This window comes from Gymnoscopelus microlampas (assembly GCF_963454915.1).
Source record: "Gymnoscopelus microlampas genome assembly, chromosome: 5".
Taxonomy (NCBI): domain Eukaryota; kingdom Metazoa; phylum Chordata; class Actinopteri; order Myctophiformes; family Myctophidae; genus Gymnoscopelus; species Gymnoscopelus microlampas.
The window spans coordinates 7,311,161-7,329,728 of record NC_139942.1 but is presented as its reverse complement, the minus strand read 5'-3'; the positions used below and the strand labels follow the sequence as shown (position 1 = coordinate 7,329,728).

The 18,568-nt window shown below is 41.4% G+C and overlaps 1 protein-coding gene across 2 annotated transcripts in view; it reads left to right on the top strand.

The window, feature by feature from the left end:
* The first annotated feature begins 527 nt into the window (after positions 1 to 527).
* ubtfl (upstream binding transcription factor, like) overlaps positions 528 to 18,568 on the top strand; it is a 28,552-nt gene continuing 10,511 nt past the window's right edge. For both annotated transcript variants that reach the window (XM_084057385.1, XM_084057384.1), the window contains exons 1-13: positions 528 to 692; positions 3,809 to 3,885; positions 4,572 to 4,759; positions 6,974 to 7,057; positions 7,910 to 8,065; positions 9,951 to 10,015; positions 10,293 to 10,413; positions 11,611 to 11,721; positions 13,254 to 13,378; positions 14,649 to 14,790; positions 15,352 to 15,393; positions 16,476 to 16,577; positions 17,622 to 17,768. In XM_084057385.1, coding sequence (XP_083913511.1) covers positions 3,819 to 3,885; positions 4,572 to 4,759; positions 6,974 to 7,057; positions 7,910 to 8,065; positions 9,951 to 10,015; positions 10,293 to 10,413; positions 11,611 to 11,721; positions 13,254 to 13,378; positions 14,649 to 14,790; positions 15,352 to 15,393; positions 16,476 to 16,577; positions 17,622 to 17,768 — 1,350 coding nt within the window. In that variant the 5' untranslated portion in view covers positions 528 to 692; positions 3,809 to 3,818. The remainder of the gene's footprint in view (positions 693 to 3,808; positions 3,886 to 4,571; positions 4,760 to 6,973; positions 7,058 to 7,909; positions 8,066 to 9,950; positions 10,016 to 10,292; positions 10,414 to 11,610; positions 11,722 to 13,253; positions 13,379 to 14,648; positions 14,791 to 15,351; positions 15,394 to 16,475; positions 16,578 to 17,621; positions 17,769 to 18,568) is intronic.

Genomic DNA, 18,568 nt, shown 5'->3' with positions numbered 1-18,568 from the left:
TGATGATGATGATGATCGCCCCGGTCCGACCATGCAGGCGGTCGATCGGTCAGCATCTGGACTACCGCGAGTCCCCCGGATTCAAAACGTCACCGTCCCGGCCGGGCGGGTAGACAAATCAAAGAGGTTTGATGATTTCACCTTCAAGCCACGTTTAATCCAAACATTATACATAATTATGATAGATATTTTATCTACTAAATGAGGTGTGTGTGTGTGATCACACGGCGTGGATGGACTTTAATATTTGATGGCTTTTTGGTGGTTTCCGTGAAGCCTCGGATCAAGACTATCATGTGTATTTCACCGAGTCTGACTTTAACTTTCGCATCTACGACAGATATAAAAATGTCAAAATCGATCAAATACATCTACGATAGTCTCGATCCGAGGCTGTTTGATGATGGCCCTGCGTCTTTTTTTTAGGAGGGGTTTTTCGTGTTTCTTTGCCGTGTTGTGTTGTGTTTTTTTTTCCCGGGAGTTTATTTTCCCCGGGAGTTCCTCCTCCCACCCTGCGGCGCTGGGCGGAGTTTCATACCGAACAAGACGCCTCGAACGTCGGCTAGCTGCTCGGACGGGACTCCCCGGGGTGGCTTAGCACGGTTTTAACCCCACTTTTCAAGCACCAAACCCGGCCACAGCACCAGCTCCGTGCGCGGCGAGCCTCCCTGCGTGCGATCGGAGAGGAAAAGGTGGGTGATCGGCGCCGTTTTCGGGCAGATATTAGGCGGTTTTGTCGGTGCTACGATCCCGGGGATCTGGGTGACATTCATGGCGGCCTGGCAGTGAAGCATTCTGGGGGGAGCCAGGCTGCTATGAGAGCTGCTAACATGCTAAAAAATGCTAATTTTTTTTTTTTTTTTTTTTTAAACAATATAAACATTTAACATTTAATGATTGATCGGATGTGTATGGATCCACACGTCCGATCGTTGGATCGATATTTCCCCTCACCAGGCATCGACTAAAAAACTGCTTTAAAACAGTTTTTTTTCCTCTAAAATGTAATTATTTTTCTTTTTTGTTGTTTTTTTTGCCAGTTTCCCCCCCTGCGAAATAAGAGGCTGAGCGATCATTGTCCTCAATAAGCAGCACCTAGGTCAAAGAAGCGTTGATCAATGCATGGAGGTGGTTTTAATAACAGTTTAGTTGGGTGGGTGCATCATGGAAGGAGGCTACGTGGTGTGTTGCTGGCTGCCCTGCCGGGGAGCAGGCGCCATTACTGGGCACAGTGTCACCGAGGGGCCGCTGGGAGGAGGATGCTGGGGCTGATCTACAAGCTCACTGCTCAGTGGTTCCCAAACTAGGGGTTTAGACCCCCAGGGCGGTCCCACACATTTTTTTGGGGGGGTCGCCAGTTAAAATATGATTATTTTGGGGGGGTCCCCAGTTAAAATATGATTATTATGGGGGGTCCCCAGTTCAAATATGATTATTTTGGGGGGTCCCCAGTTCAAATATGATTATTATGGGGGGTTAGTTCAAATATGATTATTTTGGGGGGTTTGGGGGGTCCACAGTTCAAATATGATTATTTTGGGGGGTTTGGGGGGTCCACAGTTCAAATATGATTATTTTGGGGGGTTAGTTTACATATGATTATTTTGGGGGTCGGGCCTGAAAAGTTTGGGAACCCTTGTACAAGCTGATGTTCTGGCCTGGTTTAGTCCCCAAAACACACACAACGCTGCACAACTTACATCTTTTGATGATGATTATGATGATAATAATAATAATAATCATAATTATTATCACTATTCTTTAAAAAAAAAACTTTTTTTATTATATTATTACATATATATAATGATGATAATAATTATAATTATTATTATTATACATTAAAAACATGAGCCATTAACAACGTGAAAAAAACATTTCAATCAAAAATGCAACTTTTATTACAACGGATGGATTAGAATTGAGGTGTATTGTTTGTCACTACTCAACTTTCATTAATGTGCAACAACAATATATAACAATAACAACGGTACAAACTAAGAACGACCAAAAAGTATATAACTGTGAAAATAAGTCGCAGCCATTATGTGCAGATAAATTGCGACGCGTTTTGAGCTTGTAGATCTGCTATTTTCACTATATCCATTAAGACCTGGAACGCATCTGTGTCACTTTAGATTTCTTTGGCTATTCAAAAATAGCAGATCTACAAGCTCATAGCGCGGCACCGAGTGCCGCGCTACGAGCTTGTAGATATTGGTACACAAGGTTATGCCTTATTTGCATATATATATTTACATGTTATGTTGATGTTACTACCGCCGTTAATATTACCAGGTAACCGTTGCCATTACTGCTATATTATATATCACTGTCAGGTGAGAAACCTTGGGTGGAAACCAAAACTGTTCCTTTTTTTATAATTATTTAACCCATTAAGACCTGAGGCGATTCTTAAAAATGTTTTCTAACGTTTTTTTGAAAAAAAAAATCTAAAAAATATTTTTTCAAGAATTTTCAAAAATAGCAGATCTACAAGCTCATAGCGCGGCACCGAGTGCCGCGCTACGAGCTTGTAGATCTGCTATTTTTGAAAATTCTTGAAAGGGTGCTGATAGTGAGCATGTTGGCTCGCTGGAAACACTTGAGGGGGTTCAAAATGGTCCCTTGCGGGTGTGTAACTCTGAGATTGTACAAATGGAACCAAATGGACCCGTAAGAGTTAAAAATGCTAAATTCTACAAAATTCTTAACCCTTTCAAGATTTTTCAGTTTAAAAAATAGCAGGTCTGCAAGCTCGTATATCTGCTATTTTTGAATAGCCAACGTATACAACATGGATAAAAGGGGTGAAAACGTATTGACACCTTTTGCTGGGGACCCCTTGAAACCCCCTCAGGGACCACTGGTTGAGAACCACTGGTATAGATAGACTCTTGGGGGTCCCCAGTCAACGGGTGTGTATAGTGTTAAATAAGTTTAAATATGTGGGCCGTGTTGAGTTGACCTCGACACTCTGAAATGTTGTTTTGGTCGCTAATTCCTGTCATGAGGAAAGTACTTAATGCACCTCTTGACCACCCTTTAAAGTGGGCAGTGGGGGAAAGTAACAGAGTACATGTACTCAAGTACTGTACTTGAGTACAAATTTTGAGGTGCTTTTGCTTTACTGGAGTATTTCCAATTTGCAATACGTTTACTTCTACTCCACTACATCTCAGAGGCAAATGTTTTACTTTTACTCCACTACAATTATTTGAAAACTTTAGTTACTAGTTACTTTTTGATTTTGATTATTATTACAAAACCATTTCAGCCCTATTTAAACTTTGGCAATTTGAAAATAGCCGATCTACAAGCTCACAACACGTCGCTTTGTGACACGTTGTGAGCTTGTAGATCTACTATTTTCAAAGAATTTGTATACATTTTATACATTTGAAAACTTAAGAAATGGGACCTTCTGCATAGTGAGTACTTTTACTTTTGGTACTTTAAGTACATTTTGATACCAATACTTTTGTACTTTTACTCAAGTACATTTTGAATTACGGACAGAGTATTTCTATATTGCAGTATTGGTACCGGTACTTTTACTTAAAGGAGAGTTCACCCAAAAAATGACTTATTTTCTATCAATTGCACACCCCATGAAGCCTTGAATTCATTGATTTATTTTTGTTTTTGTGGCCAATAATTTGATGACCGGGTGTGTATCCGGTAGGAGACGGGAATCAAATTATTGGCTTAGGAATTTTGCACCACTGAAAGTGGGTGTTAATGTTATTTTTGTTAAAATAAGTGTGTGTGTGTGTGTGTGTGTGTGTGTGTGTGTGTGTGTGTGTTGCAGAGCTGGTTTCATGATGAACGGCAGCACCAGTGTCTCCACTGCTCCTCAGCCCACAGGCAGGGTCAAGAACGAACCAGGTAATCACAGACAGACACACAGATAGATTGATGTGATAGACCAGTACATAAATATGTCAATCTTTCCAGCTAAGGAGAACTTGAGAGAATATGAGTTTCGATTAGGACAGATTGAAAACACCTTTAACTAGGGGGTTACATAGTCAAAAGAAATAGCTGATCCACAAGCTCACAACGCGTCACGTTGCAACACGCTGTGACACACCATGTGTCTGCTTTACTAAGTATAGAGGGTCTATGCTTCTGAGGGTTTGCTTCTGGGGGGTCCCTGGAACAAAACATTTTACAAAACTTGGGTTTTAAAAACACACATTTAAAGGTAGGGTAAGTGATTTACTTTGGTTAACATAAGTGTTAAATAGCTCTATATTCTAATAGTACTCATTGCTATAGAGTGTTTGTTCAGTAAAAAGAGTCTCCCATGTCTCTCCAGCTCTTTATTAAGCCGAAAATGCATTTTCAGTGCTCTCTCCTGATTGGCTTAAATGTTGTCACCTACCTGAAAATGTATTCTGTTTACTAAAGAGCTGGAGAGACCCCTGTGACCGAACAAACGCTCTGTAGCAATGATAACAAAATATAGTACTTTAACCTTTTTAATAAAAACAAAAAAATATCACTTACCCTACCTTTAATTGAATAATTGACATTTTTTTAACACTATCTTTTCTTCCGGGGTGTCCCAGGGTGTGTTTCAGAGGACTGGAGCAAAGAGGCATGTCTGACTCTGTTGGAGAGGATCCGCAGCCTGCTGCCGGAGATAGACGGGATGAAGTACAAAACCACAGAGTCTCACTTTGACTGGGAGAAGGTGTGCTTCGGAGGCTACACCAGCACCATGTGCAAGCAGAAATGGCAGAAGGTCTCCACTGAGGTACGACCGTGCCCCCCCCCCCCCCCCCCCCCCGCTGACGAACACGCACTGCAATAGGCTCTATGCACAGCAGCCATATTCTTACTTCCTTCACAGGTGTTACCAATGATGCTGATGAAGGCGCCGTTCCATTCTGCTCAGCGTGCTGATATTGCGCATGTTGGCTCACTCGAAACACTCAATTGGCCCCTTATGGTGGGTGTGTAACTCTTGAGAGTGTACAAATGGAACCAAATGGACCCTTCCGGGTCCATTTGGTTCCATTTGTACACTCTCAGAGTTATGGGGGTCCTTCAAAATAAGACAACCACTATGCCACACTAAATGGAACAGAGCCTTAATTAGTATCATTGGTAACACCTGTGAAGGAAGTAAGGAAGGGGCCCAATTCATTCCCAATATGGCTGCTGTGCATAGAGCCTATACAACGCTCTTACACAGAAGTACCTTTTTTTTAGAGCGGTGGTTCCCAAACGTTTTAAGCTCAAGACCCCCCAAAGAGAAATTAGATGTTTGCCTGGGACCCAAATTAGTGAAAATAGCAACATGCGTCGCTTTACACCGCGTTGTGAGCTTGTTGATCTGCTGTTTTCACTGCTTCTTAAAATGTTTTTTTTTTTAATTAATTATTTTTTTTAATTTATGGAATTCATTTAACTAGTTGCCTGCCAATAACGCATATATGCATTCTTTAGAATCCATCACTTGCCTGCCAATTAAGCATATATGCGTTTAAAAAAAAAAAAAAAAAAAAAAAGACCCAAAGACCAAACGGATATGATTTTTCGAAGATCTAGACTCCTATCCACTTCCTTGTTAACTTAAAACTTAAAAATTCTGTATCTCGGCTCCTGAGTACTTTTTTGTTTTTTCAATGAAAAATCTCTGGCAGAAAACTGCAAAAAATCTGAAATAATTCTGGCAGTCAATGTGTTAATAAATATTTTATTTTTTAACTTTTTAAATCTTTTGAAATGATTGGGGTGAGCGTTAGGCACAGCTGACAATCAAAGTTAATGTACTGGCCAATCACAGCGCGTCTTTTGCGGGACTTGGCAAAACACGTAACAGCTGTTGGTCCGTTTAGCAGACTACGGCGGCTCGTGTGGGACAACCAACCAAGGCATGGATGTGTGTGTAATGACAACTAATAGCAGATGCATGAGAAAAACAAATAGCGCCAGGTCATGAAACAGATAAGGTTCTTACAACCTAATTTGGGCCGTGCTTTGGAGCTGGTACTAACTCAGAACCCGTACTTTCAAATTGTTTTCAAAAATAGTGAAAATAGCTAATCTACAAGCTCACAGCATGTCGCATCACAACGCACTGTGAACTTGTAGATCAGCTGTTTTAGATCTTTAAAAAAATATATTATTTTTAATATGCATTTATTTTAAGTTTTGGTTATAATGGAAACATGAACAAAGAAAAAAACATCACAGAACTTAACAGATTATGGAAGGTTCTGGGTTACCTTTTGTAGTCCAAAAGAGCTTTTAGTCTTAAGAACATGTCAGATCACAGCTCGTTTAAATCTACACCTGGCATTGACCCTAAGCTCAAGTTGTCAATAAAAGCAATATTGATTTGAACTAGAATTGGTCAGACAGTCCTGAATCACAAGAGACAGAGTATGTTTTTGTACCTAAATACAGCAGTCATGTAAAGTAACTAAGTACATTTACTCAAGTACTGTACAATTTTGAGGTACTTTTACTTTACTGGAGTATTTCCAGTTTTCAGTACTCTTACTTCTAGTCCACTGCATCTCGGAGGCAAATATTGTACTTTTACTCCACGACCATTATTTGACTTTAGATACTAGTTACTCATCAGATATAAATTATGATATTATGAAACATACATTAACCACTTTAGCCCTATTTTATACATAGGCTACTTGAAAATAGCCGATTTACAAGATCACAACGCGTCGCGATGCGACGCGTTGTGAGCTTGTAGATCTGCTATTTTCAAACATGTTAGTACTTTTACTTTTGGTACTTTAAGTATATTTTCATGCCAATACTTTTGTACTTTTACTCAAGTAACATTTTGAACACAGGCCTTTTACTTGTAACAGAGTATTTTTATATCGTGGCATTGCTACTTTTATTTTACCCAAGTAAAATATCTTGAGTACTTTTTCCACCACTGAAATACAGTCATGAATCATCAGGCACTTATTGTATGTTCTTCTTGTGTCTTCAGGTACGCAAATACAGAACCATGACAGAGCTCATCTTCGACGCCATTGAGTTTGTAAAGAACCCTTACAAAGGCAAGAAGTTAAAGGTGAGACAAGTTCATTTTCCTAAAGCACTTTTTAGCCATTGAAAATAGTTTCATGATAATGATGCTAGTTATTATTTTGGAGCAGATAATTGGTATTGTCAATTGGAAAAATATGACTTCATGCTTTCATAACAACAGAGAAGTTGATTAGCTTATATCTGTCTTACATGTACTGTAGGAGAGACAGACAGTAGGACCGTGTAGGAGAGACAGACAGTAGGACAGTTGAGAGAGAGACAGTGTAGAAGAGACAGACAGTAGGACAGTGTAGGAGAGACAGACAGTAGGACAGTTGAGAGAGAGACAGACAGTAGGACAGTTGAGAGAGAGACAGTGTAGGAGAGACAGACAGTAGGACAGTTGAGAGAGAGACAGTGTAGGAGAGACAGACAGTAGGACAGCTGAGAGTGAGACAGTGTAGGAGAGACAGACAGTAGGACAGTTGAGAGAGAGACAGTGTAGGAGAGACAGACAGTAGGACAGTTGAGAGAGAGACAGTGTAGGAGAGACAGACAGTAGGACAGCTGATGGTAAATGGATGGACTGCATTTATATAACTATATTCAAAGCACTACAATCACTCTCTCACTCACTCACTCACTCACTCACACAAGGCAACCTGCTCATCGGGAGCAGTAGGGGTTCAGTGTCTTGCTCAAGGACACTTAGACACTTAGCCAGCTGGGAATTGAACCCGGACCCTTCGGAATTCCAAGACGGCCAGCTCTACCTCTCTAGAGCTACTGCCGTTCCTCACACATCAGGTGTTGAGAGGCGGAGGGAGGTGTGATCTTCGTGTATCGTCCATGTCGTTTCGTGTACCTTTTTCATTGCGCGATTCTCTCTTCCCAGACTCATCCAGACTTCCCAAAGAAACCTCTGACTCCATACTTCCGCTTCTTCATGGAGAAACGGGCAAAGTACGCCAAGATCCACCCCGAGATGAGCAACCTGGACCTCACCAAGATCCTCTCCAAGAAGTACAAAGAGCTGTCTGAAAAGAAGAAGGTCTGTCTGTCTGTCTGTCTGTCTGCATGGATTAACCCATTAAGACCTGGAACGCATCTATGTCACTTTAGATGTCTTTGGCTATATCTGCTATTTTTGAAAAATCGTGAAATTCTTTTTTTATATTTTTTCCAATTTTTTTTTAGGATTTAGATTTTTTTAGACGCAGGCTTTTACTTGTAACTGTAGAGGAGATACATTGCAGTATCGATACTTTAACTCAAGTAAAACATTTGAGTCCTTTTCCCACCACTGCATACAAGCCATATATGAGATCTGTGTACGTCCACAAAAAAATCCCCCCCAAAAAAGAAAGTCTACCGATCTACAAACAACGATTGATCCCCAGTCATCCTCCTATCATCGTAGATGTGTACAGTGATGTTGCTAGGTTTTCAATGCAATGGGTCCTGGGATGCAAGGGTGGTCTTTTAGATGGGTCCCAGGGACATTTTATGGGTCCCACAAAAATGCACAGCGTTTAACTCGTGTTTCATCTTATATGGTTATATTCATGTAGAACATGTATCTGAAAGAAAAGTACACAATTCCAAATCCGACAACTAGTACTTGTAGTACTTGTAGTACTTGATTTTTTTTTTTTACATTAACCACTTGAATCCTAGTATCCCTTTTCTGAGGAGAACTTTAGCCAAAAATAGCAGATCTACAAGCTCTCACTTGCTCGCTTGTAGATCGGCTATTTTTGGAGTTATAGGTGTGTAAAGGGAAAAAAGAGCAGCAAAAGTTTATCTGAAACACAATTTTATACAATATAGAGGGGGTCCCTGCTTCATCTCTCTCTCAACTAGGGGGTCCTTGGCCTGAAAACACTGAAGACCCCTGCTCTACAGGGAATTATTTGATATCTGGCTGCACGGAAAGACACAAGAATCACAGCTGCCATTAATTAGTGCTGTTCAGTGTTGATTGCCTAGTGGTCAAATTGGGGTCAACGAGCCATCGTTAACTTGCTCTGAAGTTGGGCTGTAAGTTGCGCAGCACTCTCACTGTCTCTCCCTCTAGCAGCAGCTCGCAATGCCCTGAGACAGAGTGAGAATACTTCTCCATACGGCGGTGTTTTACCGAGATTTTTCTTGTTTCCTGCACTATGCCTTGTAATCCGCGGACGGCTTTGAAATCCACGGATGGCCTTCAAATCCGCGGTAATTTCCGCTAAATTGTAGTGCGTCCCATGGACGCAACGAGGGTGCCGTGAATGCGTCCTTTTTCAATATGGTGCGTCAGAGACGCAGGACGCAGGCCTATGAGCATCTCTGTGTGTAGATTAGACTGTCTGTCTGTCTGGGTCCTCTAACGGTCGCCACAATGGGCTCAATTCACAGCAGCCATATTATGAAGACATTCACAGGTGTTACCAATGATACTAATGAAGGCTCTGTTCCATTTTGGTCAAACAGAGTCAGGGTGCTGATGTTGTGCATGTTGGCTCACTGGAAACACTCTGTTACACCAGTGGGTCTACAATTGGGGTCCAGGGACCCTCATGGGCTTCCAAATGGCCCCTTACAGGTGTGTAACTCTGAGAGTGTAGAAATGAAACCAAATGGACCCGTAAGGGTCCATTTGGTTCCATTTGTACACTCAGAGTTATGGGGGTTGTGGAAATCACTGTGATACACTAAATGGAACAGAGCCCCCATTAGTATCATTGGTAACACCTGGGAAGGAAGTGATAATATGGCTGCTGTGCATAGAGCCAATTGGCTAATGTCTAATGTATATTATTTTGTATAAATGGAGCTTTAGTCTCACCTTTTAACCGCAGAACCAGGTCCATATTAGACAGCGTGCAACTCAGTATTATTAAAGCTAAACCTGAGATCTGTGACTGGGCGGTTTGTAACTGTTCTTTATTCTACAGCAAAAATACATCACAGAGTTCCAGAGAGAGAAGGAATCGTTTGAGAAGAACATGGCTCGCTTCAAGTAAGACCTTTTTAGCATTTTAACCCCATTAAGACCGGGAAAGCATCTGTGTCATTTTTAAGATTTCTTTGGCTATTAAAAAAATACCAGATATACAAGCTCATAAGATCTGCTCATGAGAGACGCAGCAGGGACCCCCCCACCACTGGTGGGGGGGGGGTCCCTGCTGCGTCTCTCTCGGCTAAGGGGTCCTTGGGCTGGAAAAAACGTTGAAGACCCCTGGTGTAAAATATTGAAGGAATGATTTGTTGTGTGTGTGTGTGTGTGTGTGTGTCAGACAGGACCATCCTGAACTCATAGAGGAGAAGAAGAAGTCTGACCTGCCGGAAAAGCCCAAAACTCCTCAGCAGCTGTGGTACAACCACGAGAAGAAGACCTACATGAAAGTGCACCCTGACGTACGTCTCACCTGACCTCTTGACCTCTTGAGAATCTACCCAAGATCCTCCATATAGTTGCTGTCGGGCAGAAACCTCCTATCTCCATATTTTTGTAACATTTTAACCCATTAAAGCATACATGGGCAACTGGCGGCCCGGGGGCCACATGCGGCCCCCACCTTCACTTAATGGGGCCCTTAGGTTAATATCGGAATACTTTTATATTATTGATTTCAGCTGTTACAATTCAAAACATGCAAACATGACCCGCTTTAATTACTTCAGTCTATATTAGTAGCTTAATGACTAGTATAAACATTCTATTGTCTTTTTTATGTCCAATGTATTTGTATTTAAGTTCATCAAGTTAACATAAGAATAACTAAATGCATTTGAAATTAAATAAAAAATGTTACTTTTCAGGATTCGAATAAAAAAATAGCAATCGGCTATTTTTGCTACTTTTGTGTGACATAGACATGGCAAAGTACGGCATTCATTTACGAAAAAAAGTTAAAATACAGAGATAAGAGGTGTCTGCTAAAGAAAATGATGCAATGTGGCCGGCCCTCTGGAGTGAGTGTGGAAATATAGTGGCCCTCTCCATCATCAAAGTTGCATCACCCCTGCATTAAAGGCGATAGTTCACCCCCAAAATGACTTTTTTTCTATTCTATTCAATGACCAGCGTTGGTTCCGGTAGGAGACACAAAGAGTCCCCATTTTATCTCCTACCGGAACCGCTGCCTACCGGTCCGCTGGTCATCAAATGATTGGCTTAGGAATGCGACAAAAACAAAACAATATCCATGAATTCAATTCTCCATGGGGTGACATCAATAGAAAAAAGGTGAACTTTTTCCTTAAGACCTGAGGCCGATTCTACGTCTCTGATTTGTAAAGCTTGCGCTACCATGGAAATGTTAATGTGGGGTTCTCTAACACTATATCCCATAGCCTGGAGACACGACGGCGATTTGAGTAGTTCCTTCAATCTTCAAATATTGTACTGTACGCAGTCTTGTACCTTCGCCTTTTCTTTGCGTTTTCCAGTTCATGATTAACCAGGACGCTGGTTGGTTTGATTTCAGACTTGAAACTCTCTGGAACGTCTATGGGAAATCCTCTTCAACACCACTGCCGTTCAAAAACCGGGTGCTCACTGTTAAGCTCTATTAATATATAATGTGTGTGTGTGTGTGTGTGTGTCTCCAGGTGAGTCAGAAGGAGTTGAAGGAGGCATTGAGGAGACAGTGGTCTCAGCTCTCCGACAAGAGACGTCTCAAATGGATCAGCAAAGCTCTGGAACTACAGAAAGGCTTTGAGGTAAACACCTTATTCATAACGACTACAAGCTATTCATAAGAAGTCATGTACTCACTGTAATGCTGCACAGCTAATACCAGTGTTACACCCAAACTGGTGACCCAGTGTCTGTTTATTTTTTTGTGTTTGGTTTAAGTGGTTACAATCGAATGTATTATCATCTTATTGTATATTGAAGGTAGGCTAAGTGATATCTTTTTGTAATTTTTCTTTGTTAAAAAGGTTAAAGTACTATATTGTGATAGTAATCATTGCTACAGAGCGTTTGTTCGGTCACAGGGGTCTCTCCAGCTCTTTAGTAAACAGAATATACGTACATTTTCAGGTAGGTGACAAAATGTAAGCCAATCAGGAGAGGGCACTGAAAATGCATTTTCTGTTTTTATAAAGAGCTGGAGAGACATGGGAGACTCTTTTTTACTGAACAAACACTCTATTGCAATGAGTACTATCAGAATATAGAGCTATTTAACACTTATTTTAACCAAAGTAAATCACTTACCCTACCTTTTTTAAGGAAACCTCTGTAAGTCAGTCACACTCTCTGTCCCGCATGGTTCTCCTCGATGTCTTGAGCAATTGCTCTGAACTTGCACACAAGCATTGACAACGTTGCTGTCGGGCAGAAACCAGCTAACTCCATTTTGACGTTTTTTCCCCCATAAATCAGTGCTATTATTGAACACCCTTTACGTCTGTGTGTTGGTTAAAAAAATATTGAACCAATGAAAAGTATTAAGAAGCGCTTCTGACAAAACCAGCCAACTCCATTGGATCCTCAAACTGTCTGCTAAACCAGCTAACTCCACCAAAGGGGGGTGGAGTTAGCTGGTTTTGCTGACTCCAGGCTCCACCCCCTTTTGACCTCCAACCTCATTGTGAGCTTGGAGGTCCATTCAGCTGTTCTTATCAATGATGAACAAAACCTCCTAACTCCACTATTATTTTTCCCCCGAAAAATGAACATTTTGGAGTTAGCTGGTTTCTGGCCGACAGCAGAGATATGCACACAACCACGACGCCTGTTTTTCACTTTTCCCAAAAATGCACGTCGTTTATTAGCGTTCATGTGTAGGATAGGATAATTCCTTTAACACGTCCGTTCATGAAAGTCCTTGCGGTCTTGTTTCCAATGAGGGCCTGTGAGCAATTAATTAGGGGTTAAGAGTCTTGCTCAGGGACAAATTTCATTTCATCGACACATTGCTGGCCTGGCCTGGAAGCGTACCTGGGGCAACCAGGGCCTCTGGCTCCCTAGGCGGGCTCACTAACCACTCAGCTATGGCCTAGCGCATAACCCCAAACTCTGCAAATGCTTTTGAGTGCACACATCCCTGGGTATGGACTAGTATAATGTAATCTAATGTGACTGAAGTCATAAAAGTCTCTGGACACCAAATCAGTAGTGAAAGTTATCAAACTGCAATCTTGATCAGAAAAAAAAAGATTAACCTCTGTCTCTCTCTCTTTCTCTCTGTGTGTGTGTGTGTGTGTGTGTGTGTGTGTGTGTGTGTGTACGTGTGTGTGCGTAGGACAGTATGAGAGTGTACCATGAGGCTCATCCAGATGTGAACACGGATCAGGCGAAGTCAGTTCTCACTAAAGCTGAAAGACAACTGAAGGACAAGTTTGATGGACGGCCGACAAAACCACCTCCGTAAGGGCTCGCTCACTCACTCACTCACTCACACTCAGTCTTACACCCCAATGTCACACTTTGAAAACAGCCTATCGATCTACAAACTCACAACGTATGAAGGGCATTCTCATAAGTTTTGTAGTTTTTTTTGTTTTTTTTTATCCCACGATTTTGTAACCTTTTTTTCACCCAGTGCCAATTTTCTAAGTGATCCTGGGCGCTACACTCCCCCCACCCGCCTAGGGAGCCCAGGGCCGAGCTCATGCCTCCTTCAATGCATGAGAGCCAACTGACCACCTTGTCACCTGACAGGGGGGAGTTTCCCCGGTAGGACGTAGCGTGTGTGTTGCAGAGATACCTGCAAGGTATAAGGACTGTATTTACTAATGGGCTGATTCTGCTGTGATCGCCACAAGCGATTGATGGGGGCCGAGATTGGGGTGGATCTTGAGTCCACACGTTGAATATGGGTGGATAGGCCCTGGTATTTTTGGGCGGTGTAGCCGCCCCTATATGTAAGGTTGGGACATTGACATTTGCTGCACTGTGATTGGCCACCCATTGTACCCCCCTAACCCTGCACTGTGATTGGCCACCCATTGTACACCCCGAACCCCTACACATTCAATGCAAATCTATACTTTTCTTTAAGTGAGCTTCCATCACTTTGATGACCACTAGCTGCACTGTGATTGGCTGACCCTATTGGCTGACTCTATTCAGCACTGGGATTGGCTAGCGAGACACATGACACATGTGCATAGTCCTATAAATAGGACTATGCACTTAAAAAAAATACATTTATGCTTTTTTTTAAGTGAGTCATGGGTGTGTGATGACCACTGTGATGACCACACCGCCCACTTCACACTGGGTGTGATTATTTTTCTATTATTGCGACTATTATCCTACAACTGCCGATACTCACCCTATCGGTTAGTTGTAGTACTTATGGGTAGAATATGATGCCATGCGGTCGTAGGATGACGTCACGCTGGCGTTGTGTCCATATTCGGGACATAATACCGTATCGCCGTCGTCATCTAAGTAACAGTGTGGAAGGAACACGTTATTCCAACCAGTTCCCTTCCCCTCCATCAGGCGCCCCGGCTGTCATGGGGGAGGCGGTACGCCGGTATAGCGACCAGGATTACTACATGTTTTCGTGAGGGTATTAACTACCCTAGGTCCTAGGAGGCACGGGGAGAACATGCAAACTCCACACAGAGTAGGCAATAAGTATAGTAATTTAGTAAGTATAGTCATTTTAAATGTGTGTGTATTATAGGAACGGCTACAGCCTGTACTGTGCAGAGCTGATGGTCAACATGAAAGACGTTCCGTCCACAGAGAGGATGGTTCTGTGCTCCAAACAGTGGAAGATGATGACCCAGAAAGAGAAAGACATGTTCCAGAAACGATGTGAACAGGTACCCGTCCGTCTGTCTGTCTGTCTGTCTGTCTGTCTGTCTGTCTGTCTGTCTGTCTGTCTCTGTATAGACAGTAGGTACAGGTCGCAGATGACAGTCATCTTGAGTCTATGACATAGATCAGTGGACCCCCTTAACTCTGAGAGGGTACAAATGGAACCAAATGGACCCGTAAGGGTCCATTTGGTTCCATTTGTACCCTCTCAGAGTTAACACACCCGTAAGGGGGCCATTTGGAACTCCCTCAAGGAACCCTGAGGGACCCCACTTTGAGAACGACTGCCATACGTAGATAGTGGTCTAATATAAGATCATTCACTGTGTATTGTTCTGCTATCTTTGTTCTTACAAATGATTTCTGTTATAAACATATGAATGACTTGATTTTGATGTAAATGATACGTTTGATTTGGTATGATCTGATTTGTTGGATTGATCTGACAATTATTAATTATAGGATTTAATATAAATGATAAATGTGTATGATTTGATATCAATGATGAATGGTATGTAATGTGATCAAATGATTGTATTTTTCTTTTTTCATCTCCTGGGCATCAGAGGAAAAAGCAGTACGATATCGAAATTCAGCGGTTTCTGGAGGTAAAACACACATTTGCATTTGATGAATGTAGCTTGTTAGATCTGTTTTTAGAAAAATAATGAAAAATTCAGGCAATATTCTCTTAACGTGCAATACTTATGTGTCGTGTGCTGTTATGCTGTTTAATGTTTTAATATGCCGCATATTGACATCAAACTGGACTTACTGAAATGTTATGGCCACATGTTTAAAAAGAATGAGCTACTCAGGATGCATTAATTGCAACTCTTTCATCCAATTTCTTGTTTGTAATATTATATTCTTTAAAAGGTGGGTTATATCATTAAAGGTAGGGTAAGTGATTTTCTTTGGTTAAAATAAGTGTTAAATAGCTCTATATTGTATTCTGATAGTACTCATTGCTATAGAGTGTTTGTTCAGTAACAGGAGTCTCCTTGTCTCTCCAGCTCTGTATTAAACAGAAAATGCATTTTCAGGTCAGGGTACACATTTTATCCCATCAGGATAGACTCAGTCAGGATACAGATTAAACAAGTGAAATTGCAAGTGATGATGACACAAAGAAATGAGCAGACACAATTGGAACTAATTGAAAATAAAGCTGATAAATGGGTACTGAAATGGTGTAAATGGGCTGAAATTGTGTCACCTACCTGAAAATGTATTTCATGTTTATTAACCCATTTTGGGCGGGAACCCCTATTTGTAACTATATCCTTCAAGATTGCTATGTACCTTGCTATGTACAGTATATAGCAACATACATTTTTTGAAAAATTTGAATACATATTTGAAGTTTTTCAGAAAACTTAGGTCAGGCTTTAGAAGGCGTTTTTAGAATCGGCCTCAGGTCTAAATGGGTTAAAGAGCTGGGGAAAGAGCCTGCATCATACAGTTACTGAACAAACACACTATAGCAATGATTACCATCACAATATATTGCTTCAACCTTCTTTTTTTTTTTCTGTTATAACCAAAAAATATCACTTACCCTACCTTTTTCATTCAAATAAAATCAGGTAAAGGGGGGTGCTTGGATTCAGAAATCAAGTTAAGCCAAAAAAATATTGGGAACCACTGTCCTAGATTTGACTGGAGGGTGTTTTTTTTCATCTTGCAGAGTCTTCCAGAGGAGGAGAGAGATCGCGTTCTGACCGAGGAGAAACTGGGCGGGAAACACGTGGCCGCAAGCCCTCACCGAGCCAAGAGCCCCTCCTCCAAGGTACGGCTCCGCCCTTTGTTATTGGTCCGTGTTCTGTGACATCGTCGGAAAAAAGTGTGTTTTCTAAGGAAGCTTAACGATAATCATTATTAACATACATGGCAAGCGGTTCTACTGACAGCAGTCAGTCCATGTATGCTAGCGCCACCATTAGGCCAAAATCACCTCCTGCAAAGATATCGCAAAATCGAATGGACAGATTGCCATGAATCTTACATGTTTCATCTCTTTAAGTTCATACATGTTCATTTTTCATCACTCATAAGTTCATCATGTTCATATTTCATCTATAAAGTTCATGCATGTTTGTTTATGTAATTTACAAGTTCATATATGTTCACATTTCATGGATTAAACATATTAGCTGAACTGTTGTATCCGTACCTCTTAAGTGTATGACTTTATCCAGTGAGTTCATAACTTAACATACACTCATTCAACCAACCCAGTGGCCATGGTTCCATATGTGGTGCCTGCCCTCTAGTGGCTGAAATTGGTATTTATTTAGAAACCTATACTTCTAGGCCAAGGGTTCCCAAACTTCATTCAGTATGTTTGTGTGTTAGAGTTGTAGGTTTGACATCATGTCTGTACTATAGTACAGACATGATGTCAAACCTACACTTCCTGGTCCAACGTTTTCCAGCCCAAGGACCCCCTTGGCTGAGAGATAGATGAAGCAGGGACCCCCCACTACATTTTGTACAAAGTTGTGTAGACTTGTTTGACAGCACTGTCATCAGTGTGTTGGATTCATGTGTATTTTCAGACATTTAACCACTTTAAACCGTCAATACTTAGTAAACTTGACCTTTCACTCTGTACTCGGTCTGCTCTTCTTTCCCTCTACACCAAACCTCTTTGCCGAAAAATGTCTCCACTAGTCCCTCACTAACATTTTAGTTCAGTTTTTATTTGTTGACAAAATTGTCAATATATGTAGTCTTAGTTTTAGTCATCATAGCATAGTTTTTATTTAGTCGACGAAATCAACACTGGTGTGTGTTCTCATCGTGTGTGTGTGTGTGTGTGTGTGTGTTACAGACTTGTGTCACAGAGGCAGAGCAGTGGACGGCGCTTCCCAACAACAAACGGGACGCCAAGAAGAAAAACAAACTCCCCGAAACTCCAAAGACGGCCGAAGACATGTGGCAACAGAGTGTGATAGGAGACTACCTGGTCAAATACAGAGTGAGTTACAACGCCCTTCATAACCTAGTTTAGTCTCTATCTCTATCTCGCTCTCTCTCTCTGCCGTCGGGCAGAAACCAGTTAACTACAAAATGTTCATTTTTCAGGAAATGACAAAACGTGGAGTTAGGAGGTTTTGCTGACTCCAGACTCCAACCTCTTTTGACCTCCAACCTCGTTGTGAACTTGGAGGTCCATTCAGCTGTTCTTATCAAAACCAGCTAACTCCACCCCCTTTTGGTGGACTTAGCTGGTTTAACAGACAGTTTGAGGATCCAATGGAGTTAGCTGGTTTTGTCAGAAGTGCTTTTTGATACTTTTCATTGGTTCAATATTGTTTTAATCAACATGTTTTGGGTGTGAGATTCAGATGACCCCTTGATTGAATGTGCCAAACGGCAATTGGGAGGAGCTTTACGGATCCCGAGAATCGAAATAAGGGCCGGAGAAGGAGGCACAGGATTTTCTGAATCCTGAGGTCTGAGGCAGAGGCCTCGGTACTAGACTCCTTAATAATAATAATAATAAACTTTATTTGTATAGCACCTTTCATGACATGAAATGCAGCTCAAAGTGCTTTACAGAGCAAGAATACAATTACAGAAAAAGTACAACTAATTTAACAATGAAGCAAAAAAGAAAAGCAAAAGGATAAAACAACATTAAAATAAAAAGGCAGTGAATGAGGCAAAACAGTGAGGACATGAATAACAACACAGAGCCAGGGATTCGTGCCAGGCGTTGCATGGAGAACAGGGTTTATTATTGGCTAAGCTAAGCTTACTGTTGGCTGTCGGGGG